Source organism: Haematobia irritans, chromosome 4 (genome assembly GCF_050003625.1).
Source record: "Haematobia irritans isolate KBUSLIRL chromosome 4, ASM5000362v1, whole genome shotgun sequence".
Classification (NCBI taxonomy): domain Eukaryota; kingdom Metazoa; phylum Arthropoda; class Insecta; order Diptera; family Muscidae; genus Haematobia; species Haematobia irritans.
Genome location: NC_134400.1, coordinates 219,927,549 through 219,945,672, shown reverse-complemented (window position 1 = coordinate 219,945,672; position 18,124 = coordinate 219,927,549). Strand labels below are relative to the sequence as shown.

The 18,124-nt window shown below is 33.8% G+C and overlaps 1 protein-coding gene across 1 annotated transcript; it reads right to left on the bottom strand.

The window, feature by feature from the left end:
* Positions 1-12,449: 12,449 nt before the first annotated feature.
* On the bottom strand, positions 12,450-17,822 carry LOC142234513 (larval cuticle protein A3A-like). Its single transcript, XM_075305673.1, has 5 exons — positions 17,673-17,822; positions 17,435-17,584; positions 16,767-16,863; positions 16,230-16,460; positions 12,450-12,924 (listed from the first exon to the last, which is right to left on the bottom strand). Exons 2-5 carry the CDS (start codon positions 17,522-17,524, stop codon positions 12,782-12,784), a joined length of 561 nt encoding a protein of 186 aa, XP_075161788.1. The 5' UTR covers positions 17,525-17,584; positions 17,673-17,822; the 3' UTR covers positions 12,450-12,781.
* Positions 17,823-18,124: the final 302 nt, after the last annotated feature.

The following is an 18,124-nucleotide window of genomic DNA, read 5'->3' as shown; positions in this document are numbered from 1 at the left end:
ATATATTGGTTCTCAGAAATCCAGAATCTTATCTGGTCTTCATAGGTAGAATCTTTAAAGTTTGTCTTCGGGAGCTGGCTCGTTAGGGAGAAGATTTGTCATCAAACCCCCTACAATTCTATATATTATCAAGTAACCCACTACGACGAAGAGTTTTCATAGTAAACTATTATACTTGATTCATGGTGGCGGGTATTTAAAATTCGGCCCGGCCGAATTTACTGCTGTATATACTTGTTGATGCTATTTTTACAGCGGCGGATGCTCCCGCTTCAACAAAAATACGAATTCGATCAAGTTGCAATGTTATCAATAGCTGTACGCGAGTATCTGCTACAAGAATATTGAATCAGATGGTATGGCCAAGAACATATAGGACCACATTTATATTTTAAAGTAGTTGTTTCTATCCAAATTATTTTATCTTTAGGATCTCATACCATTTTTGGATCATAAAGGAATTAGTGGAATATATTTCGCAATTGGTTCATTTCTAAATGAATATTGAGCTGTTATGAAAGATTGTGCAATCTTAATTTCTTCAAAAACAAATTTTTAAATTGAAGAAAATTGGTAATCTATTGAAATCAAAAAAGGTTTTTTAATCTTTTTTTTTAGTTTTTAATTGCCAAAAGAGACTAACAGTTTGATAAATGAAATTTGTATGCCAATTTTATAGAGCTCGTATAGACAGAGCCCTAAAATGTCTTTGTTTTAAGCCGTATGTATGGCTAGAATTTAATCCGAATATGGTATTCGTTAGAGTCCGTAGGAAAATATACTAAATTGGTATGAATCGATCGATATATTATAACCAATTTTGAGCATGCACCAAATGTTTGAGACACAATTTCCATACAATATTCTTCCGATTAGAGGTGTGAGTGTGAGTGAAATTTCATTCACACTCACGCACATTTACGAAGCAAAATGTTTGTTCACGCACGCTCACGCACGATATGTTTGGTAGCCACTCACACTCACGCACGTTCACGAAATGTAAACCGGTACTCACGCACGCTCACGCACGAACTACTTTTGAAGACTCACGCTCACGCACGATTCACGACAATTAACGTGACTCACGACAAATTTACGAGACTCACGACATTTTCCAACCGGGAAAGAGGAAAAGTAACAAAATTAATAAATAGGAGATAGTTCGACAGCTAAATAGAATTCAGTTATCGTATCAGAAAGAATTAAATCTTGATTTTTTTCGTGAGCGTGATTTTGCAGAAATTTTATTCACGCACATTCACGAACCGATTTTATTTCTCACGCACGACATATTATTTTTAGTCCCATTCACGAAAGTTTCTTCAGATTTTGTTCACGACAGTTTCGTGTCACGCGCACACGTCTACTTCCGATTATGCCATATTATATCAGTATACTTTTTATATCATCCCTATATTGACAAGAAATTATTGTTTTAGTATTTAAAAGTTGAAATTGTTATTTTGGCTATAACTAATTGATTATATTTAATTTTTTGTGTGTCACTTTTAAAGAAGTTGAATTTTGTTCTATACCACAGCCTATGGCTTATAGGCATATCCTAGATTTTTTTATTTTTGTGCCCGTTTTTTTTTTTTAATAACTTAAAATTGTTTATAGTATGTGGCTTTAAATCCATAGTGCAAGGTATACCAGCAAAACAAAAAGCCATTTTCACTTGTTTCTCTAATCATGGTATTTAATCTAAAATTCCTTACAAGATCACCTGTATATAATTTATGTATCATGCGTTTCAAATCTACATTCTTATTCTGTTAATATTTTGCCAGAATCCCTCCAGGTGATAAAAATCAATAATTATCTGATAACATTCACATATGATGTGGATTGATTAAATCTAGCATGTCTAGTCAATCCGGCTGTCAGATTAAAAAATCTATTTGATATTGATTCGATCTGTTAACCCCATGTAATTACTAACTAACCTGGACTTGCAATTTTATAATTAATTTTCGATGTATGCAGAACACCAAAGAAGCTGGTTGGAGAAGCAGTAATTGAGAAAATGTAGGAAAAAAAAAAACACCGGCAACTGTCATCTTGGCAAAAATGGCTTTCAAGGTTAGCACCATCATAAATAAGTTTTGCAGCCAATAACCAATAGCCACTGAACAGCATGCTCCACGAAAACGACTTGCTCTATTGACGGCTAATAACTGACATTTATCACACATTTCCGAGTTTGCTATGGTAATTGGTTATTTGGAATATTGATTCTTAAATCATTGGCCATCTTTAATGGTGATAATAATGTGTTTGGCTTGCTCTTCCAATTATATAATAAACTAATACTTAAGTTACAATATACATTAAAATATAAGATTATTTGTTATATATATTTTTACGATTTGCATTAATATCGTTGAGTATTTAAATATTAACTTAATTAGAATTTTGATATTATTACTTTCAGGCAGAACAACATGAGAATGCCACATACTCTTAAACGACTACACGCAAAAAAATAATTCTTTCCTCTCAAACGAAGTTTTAGAAAAGCAACCATCGTTTGTCATTTGATGTTTGCGGTAAGGTACACTGCAAAAAATATTGTCGTGAGGTTAAAGATTTCATGTCTTTAAAATACGAATGCAAATTTTGCTTAGCATTGAAGACGAATTTCTCTAATATAAAGTTTTTTTCCTTGTCCAAAAGTCGATAAACTTTTCAATGAAGTCGTAATGTCCTTATTATTAAGTGATTTGACTTAAAAATGGGTATCATAACATGAAAGATAAAATGTTTGGGCTAAGGTCAACTTGACTTTAATAATTCAGAGAAATTCTTTAAATTTAATGAATTTGTCTTTAAATTTGTTGCCTCTTTGCATCTTGACTATAAAGCAAAAAATCGTTCAAATTTAGGACATATTTTTCAAAACTTTATTTTAAAGAAGTTTTTTACTTGAAACATAACATAATTTCTACTGGAAGTCGAGTCTTAATTTGGAAAATAAAGTTTTCGTTTACTCGTTTTTAAAGGACTTTGATAGCATATGAAGAAAATAAGCTGAGAAAGCGAAAAATTAAAATTTCCTTCCTAGAAGCAAGTACACAAAACCCAAATTTAAAAGAGAATTGTGTCTTAAAAGTATTCTTACTGTATTCTCCGCTTCTTTGGCTCGGAATCAATACCAAATTTTTTAAAGTAAAGACAAAATCTTTGGAACCGGGCATGCTTTTTTTTCAGTGTAGTTTGTAATAAAGTATAGACTCTTGTGATAAACGTTGACTTTTTTACATATAGTTAGTAAGCAAACGCACTGTCGACTTGAGCCTGTAGCTCTTGTTGCCGATTATCGCTATAGCCATCAACACACAAGCAGCCCATACAGCCAAGCGTTCTATTTGTACACTACATTGTTGGGCTAACACAAGCCGACATAAAGAAACTTTATTTAAAGAAAACAAATCACTGTAGTTTCTTACAAACGAAGGACCAAATGCAACATTTGGAAAACGAAATAATGATATTTTATTTCGAAAAACTGCAATAAAAGAACAATATTTTCGATATCCATTTTCCAAACGTTTATTTTTCTTTGCGTGTACGGTTGTAATTTGCCTTTCTTTAACTGCCCGTAATTGAATATTTTTTAATCCCTAATTTTATTGTAAGAATAATGCCTTCAAATTAATTCTAACTACAAGCTCTCCTTCTAGTTTATAAATAATAAATTTATTACTTTTTAACAATTAGCCACATAATAAAAAGTAATAATTTCATACCAACTATTTAAAGTATCTACAAATGCTAAGTTAACTGACAAATTACCCGGCACTATTGGTTCCCAAGAAGGAAATGCACATATGCAATCAGTATTAAAGAAACACTACACAACTAATGTGATAATATATGTTCAGCCATTTATTACTAAGTATTATATGTTAAGATTTTTAATAATTTATATATAAACGGCCGATAAACACGCACTTTAATACTACAAACGAGTCCTAGTGCAAGCAAAAGAATAACTCACATTCACAGCACGTACAATAAGCTGATATTGCAGGTATTTCCATAAAGTTAATTTAGTGTAGTGTGGAACAGATAATAAATATGAAATTTATTATAGAAATTATGAGAGCATTATGTGTTTCATAAATCATTTATAGAATAAATTTTGTACTTACATGGGATATGTTTCAAAAATGTAATATTTCTTTTATCTAAGACTAATTAAAACAACAATTAACTGACATTTTAAAAAATTCTATTTAGGTTGCTATATAAAAAGGGGCAATATAATTAAAGACATATTTGTAACAGCCAAGCTGGATGTCATACTGTTTGTGTCTTAAGTCTTACGTATTATCTAAAAGTTTCTGTCTTAAGTCTTTGGATTTAAGCTCATTGACAATAACGCCTAAAAATATGTTGCAGTTTTTGAGAAGCGCTATATATAGTCCGAAGCTTATACTTAAAGCTCCCCATTTGTTTAAGTCTGATTACAAACCATTTTTTATAATAAAAGCTTGAGACTATAAATGTTACTAAAAAATATTTTAACAACTTTTTTGTGAAATTTTCTCTGTTAGATTTATGAGATGAATTCAGTTTCCATTAAGTTTTCCCCATTTCAAAGTTCAACACATCATGTTATTGTGAAATTTGATAACATAAGAAAAAAGGCCATAAACCGAGTTTTACAATGTCCGCACCGAAAAAAAGGCTTCCACATTAAACCATGAAAATATAGCGCTCGCATAAATTTGTACCAATTAACAGGAAACGGCAGTGGGGCACTAAAAGACTTTTCTATGCAAATATATTGACCAAAAGTCATTACGAAAAAAAAAGAAATGAAAGATAAAATGAAAACTATTTCATTGGGAAGATGAACGAAATACTTTGCTTTGTATAACATTTTTACATCAGTTATTGCGTTTGCATCAACAAAATTACAATGCATTATACTGAGTGGTTAGCTGTGGACTAATATGGTATGGATATATGAAAATACAGTGTAATTATGCAACCCACGTTCTTATTGGAAATTAATTTTGTTACATTCGGAAGAACTGTATATAATTCCCTATTTCGCATAAGCCTACATTAAATGCAATTTGTTTCAAATTATGGCGTATCTGCCAAATTAGCATTGTTTTATATAATTGTTTTCTGAAATTTGAATATGTCTCCCGCATGGTTCTTACTATGATTATGATTCTACGTTATCGTCGTATATAAACTGAATTATAGACAACCTTGAAAACAACTGATTGATACAAATTAACTACATCAATCAATATTTTATTCAGAATGGTAATAGATAGATTCATTTTTCTAAACGAACTTAATTATATTCAAATTATTATAATTAAATCTTACACTTCTTTATATCTCAAACGACAAAAAAGTGTTAACCGTTAAACAAAAATTTGGCACAGATTTTGACCAACCCCCATATAATTCGGTCCGATTTAACTAACATATTGAGAATGCAATGAATGAATTTAATACTAAAGGGTCATACGTTGGTCAAGGGAAAATCGGTGAAATCGTTTATTTAAAAAAATCAAATTAAATTTATTTTTATACCCACCACCATAGAATGGTGACGGGGGTATAATAAGTTTGTCATTCCGTTTGTAACACATCGAAATATCGATTTCCGACTATATAAAGTATATATATTCTTGATCAGGGAGAAATTCTAAGACGATATAACGATGTCCGTCTGTCCGTCTGTCTGTCTGTCTGTCTGTTGTAATCACGCTAGAGTCTTCAATAATGAATCAATCGTGCTGAAATTCTGCACAACCTCGTCTTTTGTCTGCAGGCAGGTCAAGTTCGAAGATGGGTTATATCGGTCCAGGTTTTGATATAGTCCCCATATAAACCGACCTCCCGATTTGGGGTCTTGGGCTTATTGAAATCGTAGTTTTTATCCAATTTGCCTGAAATTTGAAATCTGGAGGTATTTTATGACCATAAAGAGGTGTGCAAAAATGGTGAGTATCGGTCCATGTTTTGGTATAGCCCCCATATAGACCGATCTCCCGATTTTACTTCTTGGGCTTATAGAAACCGCAGTTTTTATTCAATTTACCTGAAATTGGAAATCTAGAGGTATTGTAGGACCACAAATACGTGTGCCAAAAATTGTGAGTATCGGTCCATGTTTTGGTATGGTCCCCATATAAAACGACCTCCCGATTTGGGTCTTGGGCTTATAGAAAGCGTAGTTTTTATCCAATTTGTCTGAAACTGGAAATCTAGGGGTATTTTCGGACCATAAAGAGGTGTGCTGAAAATGGTGAGTATCGGTCCATATTTTGGTATAGCCCCCATATAGACCGATTTCCCGATTTTACTTCTTGGGCTTCTAGAATCCGAAGTTTTTATCCTATTTGCCTGAAATTGGAAATCTAGAGGTATTTTCGGGTCATGAAGAGGTGTGCCGGAAACGGTGAGTATCGGTCTATGTTTTAGTATAGCCCCCATAAGAATGATCTCCCGATTTAACTCCTTGGGTTTCTAGAAACCGTAATTTTTATCTGATTTGCCTGAAATTGTAAATATTCTGGTATTTTAGGCTCGATCCATTTGGTAATGCCTCCATATAGACCGATTTCACTTGAATTGCTTGAAACTCAATGTAAAATTTCCAGATTTTACTTCTACAGATTTAAGATTTCAAATCAAGACGTTATTTTATAATTTTCTTGCACACTTACAAGAGATGTTAATGATTCCTCTAAAACTAAAACAAAAATGGTTCTTATAAATCCAGAATCTGATATAGTCCTCATAGGTGAAATCTTTAAATTTATCTTCGGGAAGTGTCCTCAAGTCCTCAAGCCCTCCTAAAATTTCAAAGGAAACCCTAATATTTGGTTCATGGTGGTGGGTATTTAAGGTTCGGCCCGGCCGAACTTAGTGCTGTATATACTTGTTCAAGTTCAATTAGTATAAAATTCAGGAAAAATATTCAGTTAGGCTTTCGCTTTTCCAAATCCGAATTGCCGGGCCTCACGCTTGACACCTCCCATCAGATTTTGTACAGCCACCTTGTCCACCTTCTTCGCCGCAGAAAGCCAGTTTGCCTTGAACTGCTGCTCGTCCTTAGCAGTTTTTTTGGTCTTCTTTAGGTTCCGCTTGACAATAGCCCAGTATTTCTCAATTGGGCAGAGCTCTGGCGTGTTGGAAGGGTTCTTGTCCTTGGGAACCACCTGCACGTTGTTGGCGGCGTACCACTCCATGGCCTTTTTACCGTAATGGCAAGATGCCAAATCCGGCCAAAACAGTACGGAACAACCGTGTTTCTTCAGGAAAGGCAGCAGACGTTTATTCAAACACTCTTTCACGTAAATTTCTTAGTTGACAGTCCCGGAAGCTATGAAAATGCTGTTTTTCAAGCCACAGGTACAGATGGCTTGCCAAACCAGATATTTCTTTGCGAACTTTGACAGTTTTATGTGCTTGAAAATATCTGCTACCTTTCCCCTTCCTTTTGCCGTATAAAACTCCTGTCCCGGAAGCTGCTTGTAGTCGGCTTTGACGTAGGTTTCGTCGTCCATTACCACGCAGTCAAACTTCGTCAGCATCGTCGTGTACAGCCTCCGGGATCGCGCTTTGGCCGTCGTATTTTTTTTATCATCGCGATTTGGAGTCACTACCTTCTTGTAAGTCGATAGTCCGGCTCGTTTTTTGGCTCGATGCACGGTTGTAGACGATACACCCAGCTTATTTACGGCATCTCGGAGAGAGAGGTTAGGGTTTCGCTTGAAACTACCGGCAACTCTCTTTGTCGTCTCAGCGGCTTCTGGTTTTCGATTTCCCCCCGATCCAGACTTCATGGCTGTCGACAAACGTTCCCCAAACACTTTAATTACATTTTCGCGATGCGCGAGCAAAATTTTGATACGCTGTTCTTCTTGCTTGGACGGCATTTTGACAACTAAAGAGTGAATTCCAAAATCAAAATAGGAGCAACATTCTACACACACCTTCAAAATGAGGGGTGTTCAGATTTTTTTAAATGCAAAATTGAAAGAAATACGTCAAGTTTATATTGACCAAATTTTGACCGTATCACCCTTTACAAGAAAGTTTTATTTTGTATGCCTATGTTTCCTCAACAGGATGTTCTGTAGTTGGTCAATTTAGATAATTTTGTTTTATATGGTTCGCATACAAAAAGATGACATTTAACATTTTTAAGACTTCAATGTGGTATAACATACTCGAATGTTTTATGGACATAGCTGTATCATTTGCTATAACATGTTTTATATATGCATGATTGCTGATATGTAATGCAATGGGATAAAATTGTTTTTTTTTTATATTCTTATTCAAAAGCAAAATACGTCGGAAATAACAAACAGTTTTAGAATCAATTTAGATTTGTTTGAATTGCCTACTTGAGCCATCATATGCTGCATGAAAGTGGTTCTGCGGTATGTTGTCCTATTGTCCCGACAAAGCGCCGTCTTGAGATCGACACTTTGGGATTTTTTAGTGCCTACTTTACTCTCCAAAATACTCTTGCGCAAAGATCCGGAGATTTGATGGCCTTTGTGCGGTAGAAATGATGCCAAGGACCTCCTTTTTAAGCCGTTTCTGGGTGTCGCGTGCTGATTGCGATGGTGATAAATTCTGTTGCATGCACAGAAAAAACATTTGTGGGCATGGTTGTCGCATCCAGTTAATGCTTATTTAGAGTATGTAATTATCTCGAAAACCATGTATTTTGTCTTTGTGAAAATTTCTAGACGAGAAAAATGTATGCTGGCAGTAAGTATTTAAATGGTTCTCAAATTTGTCCGTCCGTCCGTCCGTCCGTCCGTCCGTCCGTCTGTTGAAATCACGCTAACTTCCCAACGAAACAAGCTATCGACTTGAAACTTGGCACAAGTAGTTGTTATTGATGTAGGTCGGATGGTATTGTAAATGGGTCATATCGGTCCACTTTTACGTATAGCCCCCATATAAGCGGACCCCCAAATTTGGCTTGCAAACCCTCTAAGAGAAGCAAATTTCATCCGATCCGGCTGAAATTTGGTAAATGGTGTTAGTATATGGTCTCTAACAACTATGCAAAAATTAGTCCACATCGCTAAATAATTATATATACCCCCATATAAACCGATCACCCGATTTGGCTTGCAAATCCGATTCGGCTGAAATTTGGTACATTGTGTTAGTATATGGTCTCTGACAACCATGAAAAAATAGGTCCACATCGGTCCATAATTATATAAGCCCCCATATAAACCGATCCCCAGATTAAGCTTGCGGAGCTTCTAAAAGAAATAAATTTCATCCGATGCGGCTGAAATTTGGTACATGGTGTTAGTATATGGTCTCTAACAACTATGCAAAAATTGATCCCCCATATAAACCGATCACTAGATTTGACCTCCGGAGCCTCTTGGAAGACCAAAATTCATCTGATTCAGTTGAAATTTGGTACGTGGTGTTAATATATGGCCTAAAACACCCATGCAAAAATTGGTCGAAATCGGTTCATAATTATATATAGCCCCCATATAAACCGATCCCCAGATTTGACCTCTGGAGCCCCTTGGAAGAGCAAAATTCATCCGATTCGGTTGAAATTTGGTTCGTGATGTTAGTATATGTTATCCAACAACCATACAGCAATTGGTTCATATCAGTCCATAATTATATATAGCCTCATATAAACCGATCCCCAGATTTGACCTCCGGTGCCTTTTGGAGAAGCAAAATTCATCCGATCTGGTTGAAATTTGGTACGTAGTGGTAACAGCCATGCCAAAAGTGGTCCATATCAGTACATAATCATATATAGCCCCCATATAAACCGATCCCGAGATTTGGTTTTGGAGCCTCTTGGAGGAGCAAATTTCTTCCGAGTCAGCTGAAATTTGGTACATTGTGCTAGTATGACCGTTAACAACCACGCCTAACTATGTTAGGTCCATATCGGTCTATAGGTATATATAGGCCTCAGATAAATCGATCCCCAATCACAAAATATTGGTCCATATCAAGTTCATAATTGTATATAGCCCACATATTTCAATTCTGGCTCTCTACCACGTATGGACTAACTCACAATTTAGAAAACGATGTTAAGAAGTTTTAAGATACCACACCCAAGTAATTCGATTGTGGATGACAGTCTTTCGTAGAAGTTTCTACGCAATCCGTGGTGGAGGGTACATAAGATTCAGCCTGGTCTAACTTACGGCCGTATATACTTGTTTTTCTTTGCATTTGTTCTATATTGTATCATTTATTTTTATTTGCAGTTACATAATGTCACATGGTCGCCGCAAAAATAGCGAGAAAATCCTATTTCTTCTCTGGTCCAGGGATTCATTACTATATTAATGACATTTTCCCGTTAATATTCTGCATTTATTTTGGCCACTCAATAGATGAATACAAGTGTGGAGCGACATTACAATCGGCAGCGCTTGAGTTCTGGTGGCCAATCGACGGCGTACATTTTCAACTGACCTATACACCTATAGATTTGTGCGTCCCAACCAGACATACCTCTTAACATACTATTAGATAGCAAAAGTCTGGTATAAAATACCCTTTCTAATTTAAAGAAGAAGTTTCACAACGATAAAAAGTCTTTTCGTTGATTTAAATCGACATCGACAATTGATTTATCCTTTCCGACTAAAGAGTCGGTTAATTTATTATGGCCACTAATTCTGTCAATTGATTTTGAAAAAAAACATAAGTCGATTATTCGAATACTCAGATTGCAAAAAAGTAAATTTCCTCTATTTTTGACAAAAAGTCGATGTCGCCATGAAATTTCCTTTAATATCATTTCATCGCACTAGAACGTCTTTTCGCACTCTTTACCGATGAAAACAAAAGTACAAATCCAATCTATCAGAAATTTGACAGTTGCCATATTACAGATAGGAAATTGATCCAATTTGTTTGAGGTGCGGCTTTGTATCAGTTTGCGACATGAAAGTCCGATCTCTTATGGTCACAATTATTAAATTCACGCATCTGAATTAATGTAACTGACGTTTTTGAGGAACGTGGCGGGATTCAGTAAGGTGAAAAAGGAAACACACATCTTAAGATATCTATACGTTTGTCACTTCAGATAAACATAATTGATAAGGTTTATTTGAAAATATAGAGAATTCCTGAGGTGAAATGAAATACCCCATTTTGAATGGGTAATAAGGGACCGCCCTTCACATTTTGGTTTTCACTTTTGCCAGTTTTGTCTCAAAATGGACATAACTGAATCCATTTGCTCTACCTTTGCATAGGAGCTTGAAAAAGCGATGTCTAGTTGGTGATTTCTTTATACAAAGGGCGAGGCTTTACCCCCTTTTGTATTAATATAACTTGACTATTTGCATAAAGCAGGAAATATGCAGGGAGTTTCTATGGTGAAAGCAGAGTTTTCCACGTTTTAATTCCACGTACACTGAAAAAAAAGCATACTCGGTTCCAAAGATTTTGTCTTTACTTTAAAAAATTTGGTATTGATTCCGAGCCAAAGAAGCGGAGAATACATGTAAGGATACTTTTAAGACACAATTCTCTTTTAAATTTAGGTTTTGTGTACTTGCTTCTAGGAAGCAAATTTTAATTTTTCGCTTTCTCAGTTTTTTTTCTTCATATACTATCAAAGTCCTTTAAAAACGAGTTAACGTCAACTTTGTTTTCCAAATTAGGACTCGACTTTCAGTAGAAATTATGCTATGTTTGAAGTAAAAAACTTCTTTAAAATAAAGTTTTGAAAAACATGTCTTATATTTGAACGATTTTTTGCTTTGTAGTCAAGATGCAAAAAGACAACAAATTTAAATACAATTTCATTAAATTTAAAGAATTTTTCTGAATTATTAAAGTCAAGTTGACCTTAGCCTATACATTTTTTCTTTCATGTTAAGATACCCATTTTTAAGTCAAATCACTTAATTATAAGGACAATACGACTTCATTGAAAAGTTTAAAAATATAAAAAGTTCGACTTTTGGACAAGGAAAATAACTTTTTTTTAGAGAAATGCGTCTTCTATGCTAAGAAAAATTTGTATTCGTATTTTAAAAACATGAAATCTTTGACCTCACGACAATATTTTTTTCAGTGTACAATCATTGTCTGGACGAGATAAGCCAACACTGAAGAATACTTTTCAAACGAAACTTAGATTTATCCTCTGTAACACGAGAACATTATAATTGTCTTCTCTATAACCCATCTTTGGTTTATTGACCATTCGCTAGTATTGAGCGATTTCTGAATTTTACTGCTTCTGGGCCTATATTAGTTGGTTTTAACTCTATTGTAGAGCAAAAAATATATATTGTTAACTTTCAACTCCCTTTCAAATCCATTTTTATGAAAGGTTTAATGACTTAAGTCCATGTTATAAGGACATTCTACAATATGGGCCGCTTTGAGTAATATGCTAATAATTTAAACATTGAAAAAATATCTGGTTTACTCTCTTTTATGTGAATGTAGTTTTCTTATGTATCAACAATTTCGATTTATTATCAATTTGGTTTCCTTGGCTTGTACACAAACTTAAAATCTATATTCGTCGTATGATGTAAAAATATTATTTTATAATAAAAGAACTTAAATTAAACAATAATTGTTTTTTTTTTTTTGAAGAAACAAAAAAAAAATAAAATAAAAAAGAGAAACTAATTCTAAAAACACATTTATAAATAATGAAAATTGAGAGCTTTCTTATGTAAAAAAAACACTTGTACTAATTTAAAAATTTCCAATCCATGTAAGTTATCAATTAAAGTCCAACTTATTTTCAATAGTGGCCGGCATAATGATGATGGTGGTGGGCAGGTCCATAGTTTGCATATTGGGGTACATACTCATATTGGCCATCATTATAGTAGCTATCGTCATAATCGTAATGAATGGGTGCTGGGGCAACATACTGCTTGTGAACTGTGGAGTATAGAGCAAGGGGGAACAATTATTAAAATTAAAATTTACGAACAAATTTTCACATCATAAAAATCTTAAACAAAATACTTAAATCACTAGCAATATGAGAAATTTTATGGGAAAATTTCTTAGGCTAAATAGTCAGAAAGCCACCCAACCATAATGACTTCTATACAAAATGAAAGACATCTATTGTTCTTTAATTTGTTAACTTTTTTTTGTTGTTTCTTGACAAACACCTATTGGTCTATTGCAAATGTCTATATCAAGACATAGATTTGTTGCACAAATTATCATTATGTCCCATATAAGTCTCTATGCTATAATCTATAATGAATACTCTATGAAGGTGTTTTTTTGGTAACAGAGACCCATGTGTAAATTATTCGTAGTATAATTAAATCTAAACTAAAACACCAGCTTCTATGATTTTAAGAAACAAAAAACTACAACGTTCAGCATCTTGCACACCGTAGCATTCGTAATGAATTCGTCAATGTTGATGATTCGCCTCAGTCTTTTCAAATCGTCAGTAGAATTGCAACCGTATGACTAATCAGTGGTGCATTACAACAACACCGATTGCACTATATTTCAGTTGCAGAAATCTAAGTGAAAAAATCACACGATAATTATGTCACAAAGCCGATGCTTCCAATTGTAACATCCTCATTGCCATTTTTGGTGTTTGGTGGTACACTGTTGTTGTCTTTTTCTGGGATCTTTCTGTTTTTCTTTGAGAAATTTTTGTTTTTCCAATGATTTGCATAAAGTATTATTTTTGTTTTTTACATCAGCAAGTGCAAATATGCTTTATGCATTGAAGAAGGCAAACAAATCATTGTTCACTTTCGGCTGAGTTTTATTCCATTGTTGAGGAGGCTTTTTTTCAACAGCAGTGGGAATATTTGTTGCATGATAGAATTTAATTAACCTAGTTTTTAACAAAAAGGAAGATTGTTAAGTAATTATGAAACTAAAAGCAAGTTTATGATTTTTAAGTAAAAAAGTTATGTTTAAATTTATATGTTAAACATTGATATGTTCGCTATTCTAAATCGAAAGACTTAAGACATAAACTGGAATTTTTTTTGGATTTATTCCTTAGGTGCCTTAAATTTCACGAATATTTAAATCTAATGCGGTATCTGATAGCCTTAAACAGGTAAGTATAACATTAGATAGAAATCTGCATTCAAATTGTCACATCAATTAAAAAGGGGTCTAAGGTTCACAGCTTCTATATAAATACAGATCAAATTGTGACGGCTATTCCAGCGCTTAAATTTGTGATTAAGTGATGAAGCTGAAACATGAGGAACTATTAGTTAATAATAAGGCAAACCGTACACTGGAAACAAGCAAGCCCGGTTCAAATGATTTTGTCTTTACACTCATGATTTTGGCATTGATTCTAAGCCAAAGAAATGGAGAATTGAAGTATGGTTTACATTAAGACACAATTATTTTTTTTTTATTTAAATTTTGCGTACTATTTTGTAGGAAACAAATTTTGATTCCATTTGTATTCAGATTTTTTTCTTCAAGTGCTATTAAAGTCATTTAAAAATGTATTAATAACAATTTAAATTCCCCAATTTCAGACTGGACTTCAAGTTCAAATTACACTATGTTTCAAGTAAAAACCTCTTTGTCAGATAAAGTATTCAAAACCACCTCCTTTTTGAACCTTTGTTTGTTTTGGAGTAACGACACAACAAGTCAACAAACGTAAAGACGATTTCATTAATTTTGAATTTTTTTTAAATTATTAAAGTCATGTTGAAAGACACCTAGTCTAAAGTCGAATCTCATATCTCTAAGGACAAAACGACTTCATTAAAATTTCATTCATTCATTCCTATTTCAAGAACATGAAATCTTCGGCCTCACGACACTATTTTTTTTTCAGTGTAAGACAGAGACAGCAGATTTAATTATAATCGATGATTGAATACAAGTCAAAGTTCGCTGTCTTAGTAGAAATGAAACTGCAAACCCCCTGTTTTTTAAAAGCAAACAAAAAGTTATCGGGTTTATTTCAAAAGTTTGGAAACAAGAGATGAATTCTTGTGGGTACGTTTCTGGATTATTCATTCCTGGATATTTATTTGGTGGCCTCTCAGGGAGCGACTGCGGTGCATGGTTATCATACCCGCCTTGCATACAAAGGGTAATGAGTTAAATTCCTGTTTCAACCGAATATCAAACGTTTTTCAGCGGCGGATTATCCTCTCTTAGTAATGCTGGTAACATTTCTTAGAGTTTCAAACTACTCTAAGTGGTTTCACCGCAATGGGATTTCATGGATAACAAGTTCAACAATTGTTGTATCACAATGGACTGAAGACTCTACCTAACCTAACCTCTCTTACCCACATCTTGATCAAATATAACTTTGTGATCTTCAGTTTCAGAAAAAAAGGTAAAACATTTTCCCCAGTTTATGTTAACTGAACCAGGTGAGATCTTTCTTCCAGTCCAATCACTTTTAAACACTTTTTTAAACTAAAATAACTAGTGACGCTTTGTTTAACTGATTTACGTGAAATTTGCAAGGGAACAGGGATTTAGCTCTTGATGTATAAATAAAAATGAAGAAATGGCCTGTACTCCTATAGCCGACGATAAAAACGGTCAACTCAAGATCTCTTCTTCAATATCTGTAAATTATATTTAACAATCCCAATATTATAATTGATAAATACTTTTGATATAATGAAGATTATTTCACAATCAATAATCCTCATAATCTCCTCCATAGTCTTCATATTCTTCCGTGATATCCTCATCAGGGCGCAATTTCAAACTCTGACCATTGAAGTAGTTGGCATGACGTCGAAATAGCTTTAACATCCGATATGTATCAATGCCTGCGTCTGGGATTGATTTAGATGTGTGTTTTTTAGAGGATGTTTGTTTGTCAATGTATTTTGATTTGTTTGGTTTGATGTGTGGGAATGTCGTTTATTTCGGATATGAAAAAAAAGACAGAGAAAACAATGCAAAACAAAAACAATGTAAATTGTTTGTAATTTGAAGGAAAGGCATTGTGTCAATAAACTAGCTAAGGTGACGATTAATTGACGGGGATTTGGGGGTGAGACTTGCATTGTTGTTTTGGTAGTTGTGGTTGGGAGAAGCTAAGGTGCCATTGCAACTTTTACCGCTGATCTGTTACTTCTATATAAAATATTTTACGATTACTTTTTCACTATTTGTTTGTGCTTAAAAGTGTTAGCAGTATTTAACTTTTTATAATACGTAGCTTATTAATTATCTTATAAACAATTTTATTGACTTACCATAAGGAGTTGGTGAAGCTACTAGCACTGGTGCTGGAGCCACTTGTTTATAGACAGGCTGATAGGACACTACAGGTTTTGGGGCCACAGCCACCACTGGTTTTGGAACGACCGCTTGGGCATGGACAGTTGGCCCTGATTTTGTTACAACTGCATTGAAACCATTAATAGAATCGGCTGTATAATCCACAGTACGTATTGAGCCATCGGGTTCCACCAATGAATATTGGCCTGAAATCAGAAATTAAATAAAAAGATAGAGAATGGAATGAATATCTTTATTTTCATATATCTTATAGTTTTCTAGTATTAATTTACATAATTTATGAAATTCTGTTTCCAATTATGGGATCAACCAAAATTGTTACTGTTTGTGTTTGTTAATACTGTCTGTGATTTAAGCACTAGTTTTGTTAGGTTTATAATTAATTTTATTATTGTTCTTTAGTACGTCATATCAATAAAAGCTATGGAATATTTGAATTTACTTCATCCTGATCGATGACATCTTTGACATATAAGAAACTTTAAGGATACCTTTTACAACATCACCATCACGGGTTTCATGCTGTGATTTCACATCCCCCGTCGTGTGATCTGCTACTCCATAGTTAAAAGCATACTTGGGATGATCCTGGAAAAGAGAAAAAGTTATGGATAACATTATGTTATATTAATCCACGTAGTAGTTCGGTGAAAATAAAGAAACCAATTTTCGATATTATGAAGAGGAAAGCTTCCTTTCACTGCTTTGAAAAATCAATTGTCTGGTTCAAGTCCATTAAAAAGCCAAAACACGGAATTGGCTGAAGCCAAATATTTGGTTTGAATTTATCTATCATTACTTATATTGATTGACTAATAAAATCACGTGCGAAAAGAACAACACTTATAACCTTCGTATTCATATATTTTTTTTATCAGATGATAAATCGTAATAAAATCATTTTCCTTTTCTTTAATAAACATGAATAATTATTTGTATAATTTTCAAAGACACTTTATATTTTACTCATTTTGCCATCGACATTGCATTATTTTGTTTTTATTTATAACCTTACATTATTGGCACATTAATGTATTCAGTCACATGAGAAAACAATAGTATCCGCTTTAGCCACAACAAAAAATGTCACATTTTTTATAATTAAAGTATTATTGCATTGTTCTTTCTTTCTATTTTTTTATTATCTGTCAACACTCACATAGTAATCCACTGCATATCCTGGTCGTGCATAAACAACCGAAGCACTCAAAGCCACAAAAAGGATAACAAATTTACCGGTTGAAAACATGTTGATTTAATGCAGAAATATTTTTTGTTGTTGGATTGGTAGCTTTTTTCGTTTCAATTTCTGAAATACAAACACAATAATTTATAGTATTTTTATTTTAAATCTTCTATTGGACACAATCTAATTTTTGTTTGGAATAAAGATTTACTTCAGGTATTTCCTTGGCACCGTTACGAACTCTTTGAATTTGCCCGGAATACTGTAACCATTCTAAGATCAAGTTTGCATTTTATACCAAAAATATACCCAACAGCATAAAGCACCGCATCATGTAATCCCCTCCGTAAAAACACTAGCAAGCATGTACTCACTCAACACCACCAATGGAGCATGCCAGCCATGTGTGTGTATGTGTGAGTATTTGTGATAGATGATCATGGCTTAATGCCCCAAAGCAAATGAGATAAATAACTTTTGGCTCTGAGTAATGCCAGTAGCCAATGTCGGATATTTGTCTCAGTTATCTATCTGAGAGTATAAACCATCAATTGTTTCATTGGGGCCTACAGCAATGTAAGAGCATTTGTTTTCGACTCAGCTCACACTTATTCTTCAGCCATGTGTAACAAAATCTAAGAGGAAATCCTCTGATTCTCTTAA